Source organism: Heliconius melpomene, chromosome 20, assembly GCF_056956725.1.
Source record: "Heliconius melpomene rosina isolate 202511_hmr_F chromosome 20, ASM5695672v1, whole genome shotgun sequence".
Taxonomy (NCBI): domain Eukaryota; kingdom Metazoa; phylum Arthropoda; class Insecta; order Lepidoptera; family Nymphalidae; genus Heliconius; species Heliconius melpomene.
In genome coordinates, this window is record NC_140408.1 from 13,880,927 (window position 1) to 13,899,390 (window position 18,464).

General features: G+C 32.6%; 1 protein-coding gene across 4 annotated transcripts in view; it reads right to left on the reverse strand.

Moving 5' to 3' along the window:
* Positions 1–122: 122 nt before the first annotated feature.
* Positions 123–18,464, reverse strand: part of plx (PTB_TBC1D1_like and TBC domain-containing protein plx) — a 28,959-nt gene continuing 10,617 nt past the window's right edge. For 3 of the 4 annotated variants that reach the window (XM_085204102.1, XM_085204103.1, XM_085204105.1), the window contains 21 exons: positions 13,038–13,213; positions 11,998–12,094; positions 11,627–11,764; positions 10,820–11,473; positions 10,390–10,588; positions 9,788–9,910; positions 9,537–9,652; positions 9,274–9,365; positions 8,448–8,580; positions 8,078–8,189; positions 7,780–7,873; positions 7,325–7,437; positions 6,894–7,040; positions 6,584–6,742; positions 6,247–6,411; positions 5,824–5,975; positions 5,563–5,661; positions 5,252–5,405; positions 4,686–4,855; positions 2,703–2,849; positions 123–2,479 (listed from right to left, as the gene is read on the reverse strand). In XM_085204102.1, coding sequence (XP_085060228.1) covers positions 1,631–2,479; positions 2,703–2,849; positions 4,686–4,855; positions 5,252–5,405; positions 5,563–5,661; positions 5,824–5,975; positions 6,247–6,411; positions 6,584–6,742; positions 6,894–7,040; positions 7,325–7,437; positions 7,780–7,873; positions 8,078–8,189; positions 8,448–8,580; positions 9,274–9,365; positions 9,537–9,652; positions 9,788–9,910; positions 10,390–10,588; positions 10,820–11,473; positions 11,627–11,764; positions 11,998–12,094; positions 13,038–13,213 — 4,089 coding nt within the window. In that variant the 3' untranslated portion in view covers positions 123–1,630. Of the gene's footprint in view, positions 2,480–2,702; positions 2,850–4,685; positions 4,856–5,251; positions 5,406–5,562; positions 5,662–5,823; positions 5,976–6,246; positions 6,412–6,583; positions 6,743–6,893; positions 7,041–7,324; positions 7,438–7,779; positions 7,874–8,077; positions 8,190–8,447; positions 8,581–9,273; positions 9,366–9,536; positions 9,653–9,787; positions 9,911–10,389; positions 10,589–10,819; positions 11,474–11,626; positions 11,765–11,997; positions 12,095–13,037; positions 13,214–17,331; positions 17,406–18,464 lie in introns of all 4 variants that reach the window. The other variant, XM_085204104.1, reaches the window with a different exon arrangement.

Below are 18,464 nucleotides of genomic sequence, written 5' to 3' on the forward strand. Positions count from 1 at the left end.
TTGAAAAAAAAATAGTACATAACTCTCCAACATCTATTACATATAATAATACCGTCAACATCGCTGTGTTCATGGATGGCACCCTTAAAAAAATATATTTATTCATAATAAATCTAAATACATGTATTTAAACCATTTATTTACCACAATATCACGTTTCTATACAATTATTATTATTATAATAGCTAAATTATATAACCCGATATAATATATCTAAATCTCACTTTAAAATAACATTATAATATAGAAGTTTTTTTTTAAGTTTCGGCATCAAAGGGCGTCAAAGTCATCAAATACTCTATTACGAAGATTTCGCTGTCTGTCCGTCTGTCACTAAGCTCTATCTCATGAACCCTGATAGTGCACCGATGAAACTTTTACAGATTATGTATTTCTTTTACCGCTATAACAAAAAAAATAGAAGATACTTGTCATTATACTGTTAATTTAAAAAAAAACGTAAAGTACAAATTTCAATAACAATTGATTAAATCACGTTGATATTATGTGAAAAAAAGGCCTTGTTTTATTATAATAATTTAAGAGGAATATGAGCACATAAGCTTTCTATAATACAATTATATTTTTTATATCATTCCCAGGGAAGGCAGAAAGAATGTAGTGTTAAGACACTCCGTTAACAATCTTCAATGTTCATTTTAGAGACATTAAGTGATGGACTGCAAACCTTCACGCCGCGTTTTGTCTTATATTTATGTATTTTAAATATGCCTACAATTTTTATCTTATATATTTATGAATATGAACACAAATATTATATATGTATAATATTTATTTCTATGATATCAACTAGAGGTCTAGAACACACAATGTTTTGAAAAGTTGGTGTAAATTTTGAAAAATATCCCTCAATTTTAAATTTTTACGAAGCTTTATGCTTTGTCCCGAGAAGGCAGTTCGTTACCAGAACCAGAAAGTAAAAATATAAAAAAAACATTTCCACAAGTGGGAAAGTGACCGCTACGCCAGCCTAAATGTTATCAGGCTTAAATCACGCTGTTATAAACTTCTATAAGTTTTATGAAAAAATATCTAAAATTATTCAAAATTTACCCAACTTTTTCATATTCACCTACTATATAACTAATATTTAAATTTCTTTAAGTAACATCCTAATACTTAATGGCGTGGAGGCGATTTGGTGTTATTTGTACATAGCATTTATTATATAACTTTATATTATATTTTAGTCTAGTATCTTATAAGCTAGTATATAACGATTCATATTTATTTTTCACTAATGTAGTTTTCAAAAATATTTTTTTTAAATACAACAAAAGAAAATTAAATACGTAACAGATATAAATAAATGGATACAATTTTTAAGTACAGATTAAAAATATGTAAAAATTTCAGTTTTTGAACCTTCTCCTATAATTAATGTTTTTTTTTTTAAATATATTGGTTATAGCAAAATTTGTGAAATTCATTAATTATATGTAACTGTATGGATATCAACATAAATTGGGAAAAAAACATAGTTTAACTCTATTTCTTTTGTTATTTTTCACTAAAAACTTTAGTCCAAAACTAACTTCTTAAATCATATTACAGATTAAAAAATATCACAAAATAAACTTGTTTATCAGTTGGTAATAAAGGTAATTAGTTAATTATGTTTCAAAGGCCTAATTTGTTTCAACTTAGTGAGCTGTCCATCAAATTTGATATCAACATCGCAATCACTCAATGGATGTGATATACACGAATTATTGTCATTATATTTACTGTCCTTAGGACTCAATGGGGTAACGAACCCACTATCACTGCCCTTATCATTAGTACCCAAATTCAAAGACATCGATTTTTTACTCTGAAAAATGGCCAAATCGTCCAAATACGATTTCGGTGACAGTTTTTTGGTCAAAGTTTCGTCTAATTTCTTGAGATTTTCATCAAAATCGTGTTTTAATTGTTGCTCGAACAGCCTCTCTTGTTGTATTTGCTCGTGTGTTCTAGAAACGAGGTTGGATTGTTTTCTACCTAAATCTCTTATGTTATCATTGGCCAAATTCTCAATTCTGAGGCTATCACGTCTAATATCTTTGGGCTGTTCTTCTAGAACTTTCAATGGGAAATGCTTATTCGCTATCAAACCAGAATGAACTGATTGTGATTTCTTCATCATAAAATGTTTTCTATCTTCGTTTCTATTATTTATAGCGTTAAGTATATCTTCTTTTGACGTTTTGGAAAATAAATTTGGTGTGCTCAAGCCTTGTCTGTACTTCTTCGTGTCTTCTTCATCTTCATTTGATGTTAATTTAGTTATTATTTTGGTACCAAATGATAAACGTTTGTTATAGTTTTGTATGATCTTCTTTACTTCGATGGGTAATTCTTTGTGTTGAGTTGAAATGTAACGGCTGAGTAACGTTAGATGTTGTTCCATCATTTTGTTATGGGTTTCGAGGCGAGATTGAGTTTTTTGGTAATTTTCTATAGCGTCCATGGCCGACTGAGGAAAGAAAGATGTGTTGTATTATTCATATGTAATCTATTGTATAGTTCAAATGATTAAATTTGGATACGTTATCTATTAACAAGTGTTTGTGTTTACGTTTGTATAAGAATAGCAATAAGCCAATTTTATAAGACTTTAATAGATATGGGCTCCAATCCTTTTCCATATATATTTATGAATAAAGTGATATATTCTTAAAGTCAAATAAACAACTTACGTCAAGTTCAGAACTCATCTTGCTAGTTTCTTCCAAAAGCATTTTATTTTGTTCGGTTAATGTCGCCAGTCTTGGCATTTCCTCTCTCAGAACGCTGTATTCTACTGCGTATTCTGTCAATTGCTTACTAATATCTAATTTTGTGATCTGATGAAAGAAAAGGAAATTATAAAAAAAAATCCAATGACTGGTCTAGATAAGATAATTTTAGATACAAGTCCTGTTATATCATGTACTATTTCAAGCACTGAGGCCGCTGTGGCGCAGTGGCATAAGCGTGCGACCATAAAAGCGGCAATAGTCGATACTATTTCCTCGCTTTGGTAACAAGGGAAAGGCCCGCGTTGAGTTCCGCTACTGAGCACGCAATGACACCAGATTACTATGGAATGTAGGGAACACAAGTGTCTTAATGGGGAACGCAATGTCTTAGTCAAAGTCAAGTCAAAGTCAAAGTCAAAATATCTTTATTCCATAAAAATGCTTAACATTTACTTGGACAAGTCATAAAGTAGAAAAAAAAATGCAAATTAAAAATAACAAAAAAAATGTGCAATTTTGACTTGAAAAAAGCCCGTTCAAATGGTTGAGCTCATGAGAAGATACAGGCAAAGAAACTCATGGCCACTCTTTTTAAATGCCAACATTTGTTACAAATTACAATTAACAATTTTAACTTAGAAATAGAGCAACTCATTTCCAAACATCTTTATCGCGAACATAATCTTTAACAGAGTAATATGCTTTTTGGCAGAGCCTGTGCTTTACCACTTTTTTAAATTTGTTCAGTGATAAATTAACCATGTCGTTTGGAAGTTTGTTATAAAAGTGTATACTTTGACCTACGAATGAGTGAGACACTTTATGGAGCCTAGAGAAGGGCACAGCAAGCTTATTTTTATTTCTTAAATTATGTTGATGGAGGTCACTGTTTTTATTAAATTTATTAATATTTTTATGCACATATACTAAGTTATCTATATATATAAAAGGACTTGTCCTCACTGACTGAGGTAAGACGCACGCACAGCCGTAACCGCTGTGCGTAGAAACGTTAAATTTGGACAGATGTTTACTTTTGTAATCTGGACATCCACTAAGAAGGGATTTTGAAAAATTTTAACCCTGAAGGGGTGAAATAGGGGTTGAAAGTTAGTATGGAAAAAAAATTAAATCGGCACCGATTTTTATAAAATTTGAAATTTAGATTTTTAAAAGTATTTAATTGAACACGTGTTTCATCGTTTTTTAGAATTCTTCCCCTAAGGGTGCAAATAAGGGGTTGAAAGTTTGTATAGGTTTTTTTTTAAATCGTCTCACCAATTTTTATAAAATTTGAAATTCAGACTCTTAAACGTATATAATTAAACACATCTTTCATGGTTTTCTAGAATTCACCCCCTAAGACTGCAAATAAGGGGTTGAAAGTTTGTATGGAAAAATCTTTAAGTCGCCACCGATTTTTATAAAATTTGAAATTTAGACACTTAAAAATTTTTCATTGAACACATGTTTCATGGGTTATTAGAATTCACCCTTAAATACGCAAGCGAAGCTGCGCGCGTCCGCTAGTCGTAAATATATTGGGAGTGTAGTGTGAGGATGTTAAAGTCTTTGAATTTATTTCTTAGTGACTCCCGTGGACCCATTTTATAGACTGCTCGGACAGCCCGTTTTTGGAGCACAAAAATGGTATCTATGTCAGCGGCACTACCCCAAAGTAATAGGCCGTAAGACATAATGCTATGAAAATAGCTGAAGTATACTAAACGCGCGGTGTCAACATCGGTCAGTTGACGAATCTTGCGGACAGCATACGCTGCCGAACTAAGTCTACCAGATAAAGTTTCTATATGCGGACCCCATTGTAACTTAGCATCTAATGTTATACCTAAGAAAAGCTTAGCTTTAGTTTCCACATGGCTACCTTATATACTCTTCAGTGGTAAAGCTAATAATAAATATAATATAAAACAAACTAACCATTTTCATGACCTTATTGCAAGCAATCTCATCCACATCCGGTAACTTATGCTTCAAATATTCGGCAGCTTCTTCGCAACTCTCGCATAACATTAAGCCATCTTTGTGTATGGAGAGGAGAGCGAGTGAGACGGAGAACACTATGTCGAACGACTCTAGAAACATTAGATCTGGAAAAAGGATGATTAATTAAGCATGTTTTATGTTTTTCTGATAAAAGGGAATAATAAAAAAGGAATCGATGACGTCGTGGCGCATGGCCACAAGTATGCGACTGTAAACGCGACAATTGTGGGTTCGATTCAAACAAGAGGTATTGAAATATTTTCAATTTATTGGTTTGTTAATGAGCCAAGGCCAGGTGTTCAGACACAAGAACTTAACAATTCAGCAGGAAGGGAACAGAAGTGACTTAATATAGAACGGAGTTTAATAAAGAATATAGTTTGACCAGTCCAAACAAACCAAAATATAGTTAAATAAATACAATTTCTTTACACTAAAAAGCAGTAACCTAATTTAAATATAGTTTCATTTTATTGATAAAATATAGAACGTGCACTTACCAAAGACTCTCACCACAAAGCCCAAGGGGAACTGACTGGTAAACATGGTTAACATCCACGGCGCGGCGTACAACGCCGGTGATATGTCTAACGATTCCAATTTACTATGCAACTCCGGTTCGTGGTCGCGTAACAGGCGGGACAGTTGGTAGAGCTGGAAGAGGTGGGATGTTTAAATATTAGGTGACTAGTAAATTATATAACAAAATATTTTTTTTTTTTGGAAAAAGTATTAGTTACAAATATTTAATATTTTATCAACATTATCAAGGGATTCGGACTATCTTTGTATTAGTTTAGTGACCTCTTACCTGCACTTGTAAAGCGCTCATATCTGGCAAATATTGTTTTCTAATACCTCGTCTAAACATAAGATGTCTCAATAAAGTGAACGCTTCAGCTTCTTCCATCTAAAAATTAAAACATATTATGTTGTAAAGAGTTGTGCAAAATAATAGATTAGAGAGAAAAATAAGAAAAGAAAAAAGACAGAAACTGTTCTCCGATTTCCTCTACATATCAGGATTTATATGCAGAATACAGCGTGAAGCTATAAAATTAATTCTACTCACGTGAAGTAACAAAACACCCGCCACAAAACTCAATCCTTGACAATATCCAACATCGGGGTCTAGTAAAGAATATGCCTTTAGTATATTATATAAGGCCAATTGTCCTGGTCCTAATGCTGATGCGAAGTAAGAATGCTTTGGAAATGTACGTCCTAGGAGAAAACGAAAATAAAAAAATTGTACATAATATTATGGCGACTGACAAGCGACTTCGCTCACTTAGCTCGCTTCGCACCTAGCTTCGCTTAGTTATAATTACATTATTACTAAATTATACAAAATCTTTATCTTAATCAATATATCGGGTGTTAAATCTATATAATATCGTGCCAGTATAACAACATCCATTCTCACAAACTTTTATTTTTATAATATTAAGAGCAAAGTAGAGGCCCCTCTATAATAATTATTTCAAAATCTTACCCAAATCGATCAAAATTGCGTGTTGATGTTTCGTCAAACCTGCTAGCAGTGTTCTGTATGGGGTGTTATAATGTGGGAATTGCTTTACATCTGGTGGTGCGATCCTGTGACATGCTTGTTCTGCTAGGAAGTACCATACTGCTCCACGGGACATGCGGGGTACTCCTGAAAATTATATATGCATGTAGATATTAAGGGTACAATAGCAGGGTAGGCAGAGAGAAATGAAACTTTGTATACTTTTTTTACTGACTTATTCATGGTAATACTTAATATACTAAAAGCATTGCCATAATTGGTATATGAATTATGTTAAGTATGAATGTGAACTCCCTACCCTGTCTAACAGCCTGCGTGAGCATGTGTGGGTCCACACGCACTCTCCTCACTCTCTCTCCCGCTAACAGTCCCTCCCACATCGCCGATGTGGATGTTTTACCACTTAGTTCTGTGTACTCCAGTTTTATTCTTCTCACTGCTGATGATTCTTCTCTTTCTGGTATAAAAGGAAAGTTCAGAATCAGTTAATGTATGAGATATTAACTTTATTGAATTGGTGGTAAATTATTTGGTGTTCAAATAATTAAGCGTGTAACTTCTTCTTTATAATTAAGAAAAAAACTTTCATGAAAAAAAAACATATTTACCCTTCAATCTTGCATTTTCTTTCTCCATTCGCACCAATAATATAGTTTGGTCGATTGCCATTTTCCACAGCTGCTTCAGTTGTTCCTTGGAACGTTTACCTTTAGGTTCTAAAGGATGACCTAGAAGGTCTTTTTGGGTTAGATCACCTGTAAAAGTTGTGTTTTTTTATTATTTATTTCTAGCGACGCAAACGTGACTTGAAAATATTTTCATATTCTATCCAAACTATACAAAATCATTACAATTTTCATTCATATAAAGATTCTAGTAAATCAGATCAATTTGCCCAATATATTATAAAGAAAAACTCAAACTATCTTTTATTTTTTTGCTAACATTTAACGTCATACGTAGTTTTTTTGTTTATATAATTATATTTTTTTAATCTGTAAACAAATATGCACAGAGCTAAAAAATATTTAAATATTACCTTCGTCTTTACCAGGCTGTATGACTTTTTCATATATAGCTTGACGCCATGTTGCATCCGATTCATTTCCACTTTCCGTATGAGCTGCTCTTGAATCGCCTACTTTTAAGAATCTGGAATAAATATTAGGTATAGAAATAGAATTTTCTGTATTGTATTAAAAACTTTGGATATAGCAGTATTGGAATATGTGACTTTTAGTTAGAAAATGTCGAAGTAACTATGTATATAAAGAAAATATACATTCGAGTACATACAGGACAATAATTTTTAACAAAAAAAAATATGTTGAAAAATGATTATTTGCAATGCTGTTTGCTATTAAAAAAGAAATTAATACAATTTATGTTAGTGTATATTTGTAATAAACATCTTATCTATTCTGTTTCTGGTATAAATTTCTTCTTCTCTAACCTGAAATTTAAAAAAATATATTTGAAGAAAAACATATTTACATGTCCATCATAGGAGAATTAGCAGATTCTTCTTTAATTTCTTCAGTTGGTTCTTCTAGTGGTATGTTATTATTCTTTGGTGATGGAGGCTGTTCTGTGAATAGAGATATTTATTTTTAGTCTACAAAAATAAGGAAATAAATAAAAGTATGAAATTAATACCAAATAATTTCTTCCGTTGCAAAATTTGATATTACAAAGTTGAAGATTTTGTTCATTCCCCCGAAAAGATATCGAAGCTATAACTATCGCTCTTATAGTAAAGCTAATTGCAACTCAAATAAAACAAATAACTAACCTGTATAAGTAGGCACTGATCTACATCTTTGAGCTTCTGGTGTGGATGGTGATAAGAGATCCGAATTGTTATCAGACAAGGCTTCGTTCACATGTGGTATGGGGGTCGTTTCCTGGAAAAATATATATTTTTTGTTTACTTTACCCTGTATCTCCTAACCCTGCTATATTGCAGGGTAGGCAAAGGGAACCTGGAAACCTAGTCCGTTTCCTACTACAGAACTCAGAAGTCACTGCGTAAATATTTCATTTCCTCGACTGGGAATCACGTCACAGTCGCTTAAGCCCCTGCGCCAAAACTGGTCTCTAGTACAAAATATTATTTTAATAATATTTACTGAATTTTTTAAATAACAAAACAGATTTTATACCTTTTTAACATGAAGTGTGACGTCATCCTTACTCTGTCTTCGTTTCAACAAATGATCGAAACCACTCGACAATGATCGCTTGGCCTTCATAAATATCGTACTTCCACCCAAATATTGATTGAGGAATTCTGATCTGAAATATTAGCAATATATTAAAATCTGTTTAACGTCCGACGCAAACAGAAGGGGGTTAAGGGGAAATAAGTTTGATGTGTCTATGTCTGTATGTCTGTCTGTGGCATCGTAGCTTACGAACTGATGGTCCGATTTTGATACAGCTATTTGTATTTGAAAAGTTTAGCCATAATTCAGGAGAACATGTTACGCCGTTTGAAGATTATCAACTTTATTCTATTTATTTGTTTGTTTCAAAGATTTTAAAATTCTAATGTTCTTATATTGCGTAGTAAGCGGAGAGAATGTAGTGTTCAGACACCATATTTTTAATTTCACGTAATATACAAGGACATTGTATATTAAATAACGGAACTCAACACTAGGTTTTGTAATACCAAAATGGAGAAATTAATTTGAATATTTAATAATTTCCAATATATAAATAACATTTAATTTCCCCCTCCGGTAAAACAAATAGCTGCGGAAAAAGCGGCTTAAAAGCAGTAAATGTAGAGTGGAGGATCTTAACATTATTAAGAAATAGGTATAGTACGGTCAACGATTCGTGGCCACCCTGATGTTAGGTTTTCTGATTTCTTGTGCATTGTTTATTCGAGAATAAAAGGAAACTTCTAAAATCTACGCAACTATCTACAGCTAACTTCAGAGCAGCGACAACTCGCCTACCTTATTACTATTAAGTACTTACCTATTTTCCGCAGTATCGTGTACGTGTCTTTGTTGTTTTGCCTCACAGTGTGCTCTTAGAAGCATCATTAGGAACGCATTATGTTCACTTACCTAGATAAACGAAGATTTTTGATAAAATGTGTTATTTAATTGAGTTATTTTTAAGTATTTACTTAAAAGAATTAAAATTAATAAAATTTTAGTTTAATATAACTAAATTAAATTTAAATATACTTCTGGATTCGACACTTTTTTCTCTTTACATATTAAGGTTATATTTACCTCATATATATGATTAGTTCCACCCTGATATTTAGTTATTATTAAATCTTGTTCGTCTTCGGGTAAAGATTCTATACGACGAAGTATGAACGCGTGGATTTTTTTCTCATTCATGCCTGGAAATTTAGTATATAGCCATTTACCAACAAAATGGGCCTTGAAATATTGTACGACAAATATACCAATATTATTATTATATACGATTGAATTAAGAAATGAAAATTAAATACTTTAAAACTTTTATTTATTACCTTCAATGTCATGACACAATCTATGGTACCACAGCATGGGACAATGTTCGCAAGTCAAATTCGGAGATTTATCCCGAGATTTCTTTAGTAAATCTGCGTGAGCTACGAAAGCTTGTTTTATGGCTGGAATACAATAAAAATGTTTATTAAAATTTGTTATAAAATAAAAAAAGTTTTAGTATTTCTTTTTAATCGCGCATTTTTTCTTAATAATTTATTTTATGCTAGGAGAGAAACTTATTGAATTAATAGTCTGTTAAACAATTGTCATAAAAAATAATGCCCGAGGCCATTGTATAGTGAGATAAGTGACGCAAGGTTTGTAGGTTGGATATCCACTAAATATAAATAATTAATTTCCCCGCTGAGGTGGTGGTTGGTTGGTTGAGGTTGGTGGTGGTTCCCCCGTGGTGATGAGTGCGGGCGAAACTTGAGAATTAAGTGTTAAACTATGTTCTCTTCTTTGGCAAACACAGTATACATGATTATAAAAGGAAAAAAAAATAAAAAGAAAAAGAAAAAATATATTACTTACATAAAAATGCATTATAAATAATATTTTATTTTAATTAACATAATTAAAACTCATCTAGTTTACATACCATTAACGACTTCGGTCGCAATCGAATCACTCTCACATTTAAACACGTAGCACGCATAATCATTAGTCTCCCTGCATATAAAACCGAAGTGTTCCTTGTTCGCCTTGCCGAGAACGCAACTCGCTACATCCTTGAAGGCACGATGTAAAAGAATTTGCTTTCTGTCTGGACTTATTAGACGGAGTTCTGAACGACCAACCTGGTGACGTCATAAGTTTGTAAATAGTGTCTAATGAGCGAATGAATGAGTGAATGAAACAAAAAAGTTCATGAAACATTTCTATGATAGGATACTTAATAAAGAAAATAATTTTATTTCTACTTGTGGCCAGTGGCGTTAAGTTCCGCCATTTACTACCAGAATTCGACGGAATGTGGCAGAATTCGATGTGTGATACTGAAAAATACTAAAGTAACTAAACATAAATACCTGAAAAAGCATTGTCCTATTTTGTTCACCAATTAAATGTGCTAAGGGCGTCTTTAAACTTAAAGTCCCTATAGACGCTGATCGATCTCTTAGAAAGGGTTTATCCATTTCTTTTTTATCATCATCATTAGGTTTCCTTGTTATTTCGTTAAAATCTAGATTTTTAGATTTGTTAGCAGAATTTTTTATTGAGTCCAGACTTTTAAATTCTTCATTACCATTATTTTTAGCTTTATTAGAAATGTTTAGTAAAGGATCAATATTTTTTTCTTTATCTGTGGGTATTTGAAAAGGATTTTTATTTTCAATGTTAATTTCTTTCATATCTTCTGTTTTATCTTTATTTTCTTCGTGTTTTTCTTCATCTTCTGTTACAGTCCCTAGATTATTTTTAGACATATTAATAACTAATACTGTAGGTTCTAAAGGCAAAGGATTTTTAATTTCCGCCCTTTCTTTTGTAAACATCTCAAATTCCTTATCGATTTCATTGTTTTCTGTTTTTTGGAGGTTTTCAGCACTTTTCCAAGCGTTACTTTTGTCCGGTGCTAACGGAGTAGTACTTGGGATTAGTGTGACTTGTTTTTGCATAAATTTCTCTATAGATTTTTCTGGTGATGCCTTGTGATCTGAATCGTTGCTGTCTTGAGATATCTGAAAGATGAAAAGAAAATATTTCTAAGACTTGCATCAGCTACTGGTCAAAGTAGGATCTTTTTGAATGCATACTGTTACACATAAATAATATCGCTTAAGCTATAATTGGCGTCCCTGAGATCTTTAAAGTATATCGTAATTTATACATACTGTAGAAGATAACAAGCTGTGGCGTCTTTGATTCTTGATTTTTTCTGCTTCATGCTGAGCGAATTTCTTAAGAGCATCATCTATGAGGGATTCTGGAACCTTCCTTTGAGATATACGAACTTTGCCTATATATAACACCTGCAATAGGAACATATTTGTTAGAAATTTAAATATTATTTTGTATTTTTTAGCTTCACGCTGTATCCCGCATATAGCAAGATTTAGTGTTATGACAGTCCGTTTCCAATGCAGCGACCAATTTTCAAGGCATCGTTTTTTGTTTATCAAAGCGGAGAAATGCAAAAAAGAAACCTTGTTGTCATTCTCTCCGATTTGGGATCGTATCGAAAAAAAATAAAATTATTACTTACTTCAAAAAAATGTGAATCAGAAGGAGATAGATCTGCACATAGAGATGTTAAAGCAGATGCATTGCTGACAGTTCGCACTAACGCCGTTTCATTTGCTCTGAAAAATATACAAATTTAAATAAAATACAAATAAAAAATATATATTTTTTGTAAGGGCTGAGAAAATTTAATGTTACCGAAATTCCTAACTAATCTTTTTTTTGACTCCACATATATTTTTCATAAAGGAGAGTAAGAGATTATTCTTTAAAGACACTCTATTCCTTACTTTTAACCTATTTTAAGGAAATTTAACTACGGCATGGAACGTTGAAATTTGTCATACACGTTCCTTGGTGAATGTAGGCTTTCTCAAAATTCCTACGAGAAATAATTAAATATACATCGTACAAATGTAAAAGGAAAACACAATTTAATGCAAATTTTGTCACGTTCCTATACAAAGTTAAGAGTTGTTATTCCTTTTTATTGTCTTGTTTACATAAATATGTATGTATGTTACATACATTCAGTTTTAATGGACACGAATTGGTCACGTTATTAATAATTGTCATTGATTGTTATTCGCATTTTCAATTAGCACATGTGTCCTATTTATCGGGCTAGGCGAAGCATGTAAGTACATACTATGATAATATGATCAGTCAACTAAAATATGTATTTTTTCGGCCTCATATTGCATCCTGCATAGAAGCGTATACAAAGGGAACGTAGTGTCAAGACACTCCGTTGTAAACTTTCGCCCCACTAAAGGCACTGAGAAGCACCGCGCATTGAGAAGTTAATTATTTTTCAGTTTCAGGCTGTATCCCGCACACGGTAGGGTACACAGGGTAGGCAGAGGGAACGTAGTGTTAAGACACTCCATTCTATACTTTCCGCCGAATTCTCTTCCCCCTATCACTCATTATGCAATATTTTGAAAATTGTGGAATGCGCGGGGAACAGACTGTCTTAACATTAAGTTCTAGCCTATCCTGATATAGGATAAGGAGCCAGGATACAACGTGACGCTATAAAAACATATAAATTATACTTACAAATTGGAATTACAGTTCCCAGGTAAAGTGATCCCAGGATTACTCCAAGGCAGATGTTCAGCACCGTTCTGCTGCTGGAATCCAGCGTTTCTGGTGACGTTTAGGGAACCAGTGGAGCCCTTGGGGCTGGGCGCCCCGGGAGAGGGCTCCCGCATTTGGGTGAACAGATCTGTTACCTATAATGAAGTAGATATACTCATATGAGTTTAGTTTTGGTGTATAGACACTCTGTTCTCCGTTTTCTGTTGAATTTTAGAGATATTACGTGTGAGGAACTCAATCAAATTAATCATTTGAATTTTCACATCAATTTTCATATCAAATGAAAATAATTCTTTTTCCAGGTTGAACAAATTCTATTACTTGTTTTCTTTAGCCTTATAATAAGCATATTCAGATAGAATGCTGCATGCACGCAATTCAACTCCTCGTTTTGAACTCCTTGTTACTAGAACGAAGAAAGTGTATACATATATTTATAGAATTTTTCATTCCTTCGAGAATAAAACCCACACCTGTCGCGTTTACAATCACATGCTTCTGCCCCTGCGCCACTATGGTTTCAATTAGAACAGATAACAATCATTTTCCTAAAATATACTTGAACTCACAACCTCATCATGTATATTCTTTTACGTCATAGAGACGTCACCTTTTTTCTACAGTTCAGTAATTAGTATTTCATTATTTTTACTTCTATTTTTACTTATTGTTAAAGGTTATTGAACGTGCTGTTATTATTAAAAGATACAATTGAAAAAAATCTTAAAAATACTTACTATATTTAGATTTTTAAGATTTTTTCTATTGTGAATTTTTTGTAATTCATCTGTGTTTATATGTTTAATGAAATGTATAAATTAGAGAGCAGAGTATCTTAACACTACGTTTCCTCTGCCTACCCCTCCATATACGGGATACATCGTGAAACTAAACAAAAAAAATAGGAAATAAACACGCGTCAAACATTATATAACGCTAATAAAACTCAATCCTTGACATACCAACTGTAACCTCAGAATAAATTAGACGTATACAAAACGATGTATACATTTGTATATATATAATTATTATTTGATTTCGTCTGTCCGTATGTAAATAAAACTAACTTTTACCTCCGGCTGCAACCATATGCGTAGGAAGGGGGAGGGGGACGTGGTCTGAACTGTGCCCACCACAAAATAGTCTTGTGTCCATCCCAGATTTTTTTTTTAAATTAAGAATTACTTTAAGAAAAAAATAATAATTTGAAGTTAAAGTCAAGGCCCCCCCTAGAATATGTCGACTATATTGGCATAAAGAAACAACAACGAATTGTGTATGACACATGACACACTCCAAGTGCGGGAAATAGAGGATTACATCGTAACTATTAACGTGATTTTATATAGTCTATATACAGCCTGCCTCGATACATTAATTATCTAATACAACTAATGCAAAAAGATTTTTTAAATTCGAAGCAGTAGTTCATGAGATGAGGGCGATTAACCAAACAAAATATTAATTTACAAACAAAATTTCAGCGGAAAATAGGAAACGGAAGTTTCTTAACACTAGGTTCCCAGGTTCCCTCTGCCTATCCTGCTATGTGCGGTATACAGCGTGAAGGTAAATCAAACAAAACAATACATATATGCATTGCAACAAGCAAAGTTACCGACATTTACTCGTATACACAAATCTATTATACTCCTATACGAGTCGAGTCCTAAAGTAGCTTCATTATATATAATTGAACCTTGATACAACATTGGGGTCAACAGATGACGTACTATTGTAATGAGTTGTTTAAGACATAAATAAATAGATTCTTTGTGACACGAAGTGAAGTCTATTAGAGGGGTCGTAGGTTTATATCTATACTTCAATACTTGTATTTAAAAGGTGGAGAGTTTCTTTGCTGGGTCTTCGTGGCGCAGTGGTACAGCCGTGCAATTGTAAACGCAACGATCGTGAGTTCAATTCCTATTAGGAGGAATGAAATATTTAATATTTTCATTTCTTCACTCTGGTAACTAGGCGAAGCACGGCGTTGAGTTTCGTCACTCTATACGTTCATGTATTAATTCGAACGTCATATCTTAACACTAGGTTCCCTCTGCCTACCCTGCTATACGCGGGATACAGCTTGAGACTAAAAAAAATAAAGTCAAGGATAAATATTTTTATCCCAATTCCAAACATGGCGTATTGAGTAGCGGACCTTAACGCCGCGCTTAACCAAACCAGACTAAAGAAATGATAATAACTTATTCCCCTGAGTATAGATCGAACCCACAAGTATTAAGTTTTCAGTCAGACACTGGCCCACTACGTCACAAATAAATTATAGGTCTCCAAAAATTGGGCAGTGCGTAGTGAATGAAGTAGCTCTACACTTGGTATCTTCTGCATACCCGCGGGATATGCAGGATAGCGGGATACAGCGTGAAATAAAAAAAAAACAAAATAAAAATACTAAATAGTACCTCTAAGTACAGCTGTAAGTAATCTATCACTGTTATATGACAATGAAAGATACAATTTCCGCCTAATAGGTGCCAAGTATGCCACTGCGTCGTAATGGCGTCAAAACATAATATTTCAATTATGATTATTATTGTAACTCCTGCAGTACAGGTGAAGTGATTGGCGAAACTCAACGCCGCGTTACGTTTTACCATTTCTTTTTTCAAATGGGAATCGAACCTACACTCTACTGTTTCCGCATGTAGAGCCAATGCGTCTCGTTGACGTTTTTATTATTAAACACATATATGTACATAGCAATTAAAGAATAATATGAAAATTGTCGCTTTAATCGTGGGAAATGTTTATATTTAAAAAATACGTTTCCTTACTTTGGTATAACAACTTGCGGCGTTAGTTTCCGCTACCTATACATTATAGCAATATCATCTACGTACCTTTTTTTTTTTAAGTTAATGCAATAAAAAGATACGAGCATTTATACATTTTGTATGAATTTCGACGCTTAATCAAAATCCTATAGTAGTAGTACCGACCTATTTAATTAATCCAAAATCTGTTTAGTTTTAAAAAGATTTTGACAAATAAAATATTTGTCAAAATCTTTCGTTTTTTTCGTTTTTTTTCTTTTTTTAACATTACCTAACCTTTTGTTCGGAATCATTAAGACATGTAGAATCTTCCCACTATTTTTTGTTTAAATGGGAATATACGACATTTTATACAATTAAAATGATTTACGCTGTATCCTGACGATTTTTTAATTTAAAATATGACCTAATCTTTTGTTTAGAATTATCCCACCATTTTTTGGTTGTATGTTATGGAAGAAGTATTTAGTTTTATAAATTTATAAAATCCGGCTAAGTGCGCGTCGTTAATTAAATATGTGCAAAATATGCGAAGACACTATTCACTTTTGCAATTTTTTTAAAAATCGCAAGTATGTCATTATTGCACTAAATGTGCGATGCAAATCTTTTCTTAACCATAATGGAAATACTAACTAAACAATCACTTATTTTAATAAACGAAAATTCAATATTTAAAATTATAAAAGACCTTGACATTGACAAATGAAGAACGTTTTTTTAAAAAAACCTTTTGTTCACAATCATTACAGACATACAGAAATTTCCCACCATTTATTAATATTAAGGTAGCCGTACCTCTATATAAGAAATACATAATTTAAGCAAGAAATATATAATTTAATAATATTCATTAAAAAACCAAAATGCAGCTTCACGCTCTATCCCGCATGTAGCAGGGTACACAGAAGTACCAACACAAAGCAAAGTTATAGCCATAAGGGTAGGAAAACAAGGGATGAGTGTTTACACATTTTAATTAAGAAACTATGACGCATTTTGGCTTGACTCTGTTACAATTGTCGTCTGAATTAGATTTTTTTATTTCATAAAATATATTTGGATATTAGTACCATATAAATTTGGGATAAAAATTGCTATTCCAGGTGTAAGAAAATGTGGAATCATTTGATTGTTCACTCCTTGATATAAATAGTAATTTTTTTCGGTGAAATTAAAATTCTAGCATTCATCCAGAATAAATAATAAAAATAGGCATATATTTAATAAAACACAATAATTTATGTATAAATCCAGAACTAAAGTTAGTAAAGACAAAAATAAACTAAATTAATATCTACAAATTGTCGCTAAAAGAAGCATTAACTATTAATTATTATTATTAAACAACTATAAGGTAATAATTAGGTAACATAGGTAATTGTTAGATAATTTAGGTAATTATTGGGTAAATAGGTAAACTATTTATTAGTCTCAGATCACGCCCTCACCAAATGTTTGACGTTTATAGCTGAAGTGTCAGAGTGGGAGCCGAAAAGGGGGCGATGGGGGTTCATGTTGTTTTCTGGAAAAACGTTTCAAGTTTAATTTTTTTCTTACGAATTACCTATTGGTTCACTGATTAGTCGTCGTGGGCAGTGAGTTCAATTCCCACTTGATATAAATAATTGTTTTGTCGTAAATGAAAGATTTTCGCTTTTTCGCTTTACCAGAGCGAAGAAATGAAAATATAAACAATTGAATCCCTCGAGGGAGTCGAACCCACATCCTGTCGCGTCGATCATACGCTTTGGCTATGAGTGCTTGTCTCATTAATATACTGTCAAGGTTATTTTTATTCAAAAACAACTTTTTTTGTTTGAAGTTTTTATATACAATTCGTTGTTTACGTTTGTTCTTGTTTTTCTTAAGAAAACATTTAAATGTTATTTATCCCGCATACAGCAAGATAGGCAAACGGAATCTAATATTAAACACGCACCACCAAATTTTCGAGAGATTGCGTGTTAAGTGACGGTATAAGAAATAGTACTAATAAAACAAATATATGTAATTTTCTAAACCAATCATGAAAAGGTAACGGAACGAATTTCTGTGAAATTAATGTACGAATCGTTTTAGTTCACGTTATATTATTTTCTATAAATAGGCCATCGTGGCGCAGTGCGACAGACTCTTACTGTAAACGAGATGGTCGTCGGCTCGATCCCTATTCTGGGAAATTACTTTTATTATTACACAGAGAGATTAAATCTCTAAACTGGAGATCGTAGTGTCTTAACATTATTTTTGATATTTAGATATCGACAGAATACTATTTTGTTTCGCAATTTATTTGTCCACGTGTGTCCAACGTGTTCGGGCACGAGAGGGCGTCAGGTACAAGGGTGTCTGGCAAAGCGCCTGAGATTGAAAATTTTGGCAGAATGTACTGTTAGTGTTGCCTTTAGTTTGTTTGTTTTGTTTGTATATGTATGCAGGCCGGTATAAATCTATACGAATATTTAAAAGCTGAAGAATTTTAATCGATTGAACGCGCTAATCTCAGGAACTATTGGTTCAAATTGATTGTTGTCGAAGTAAATATAATCTGCGTGGGCGTGCGGCGGTTATTTCGGGTACT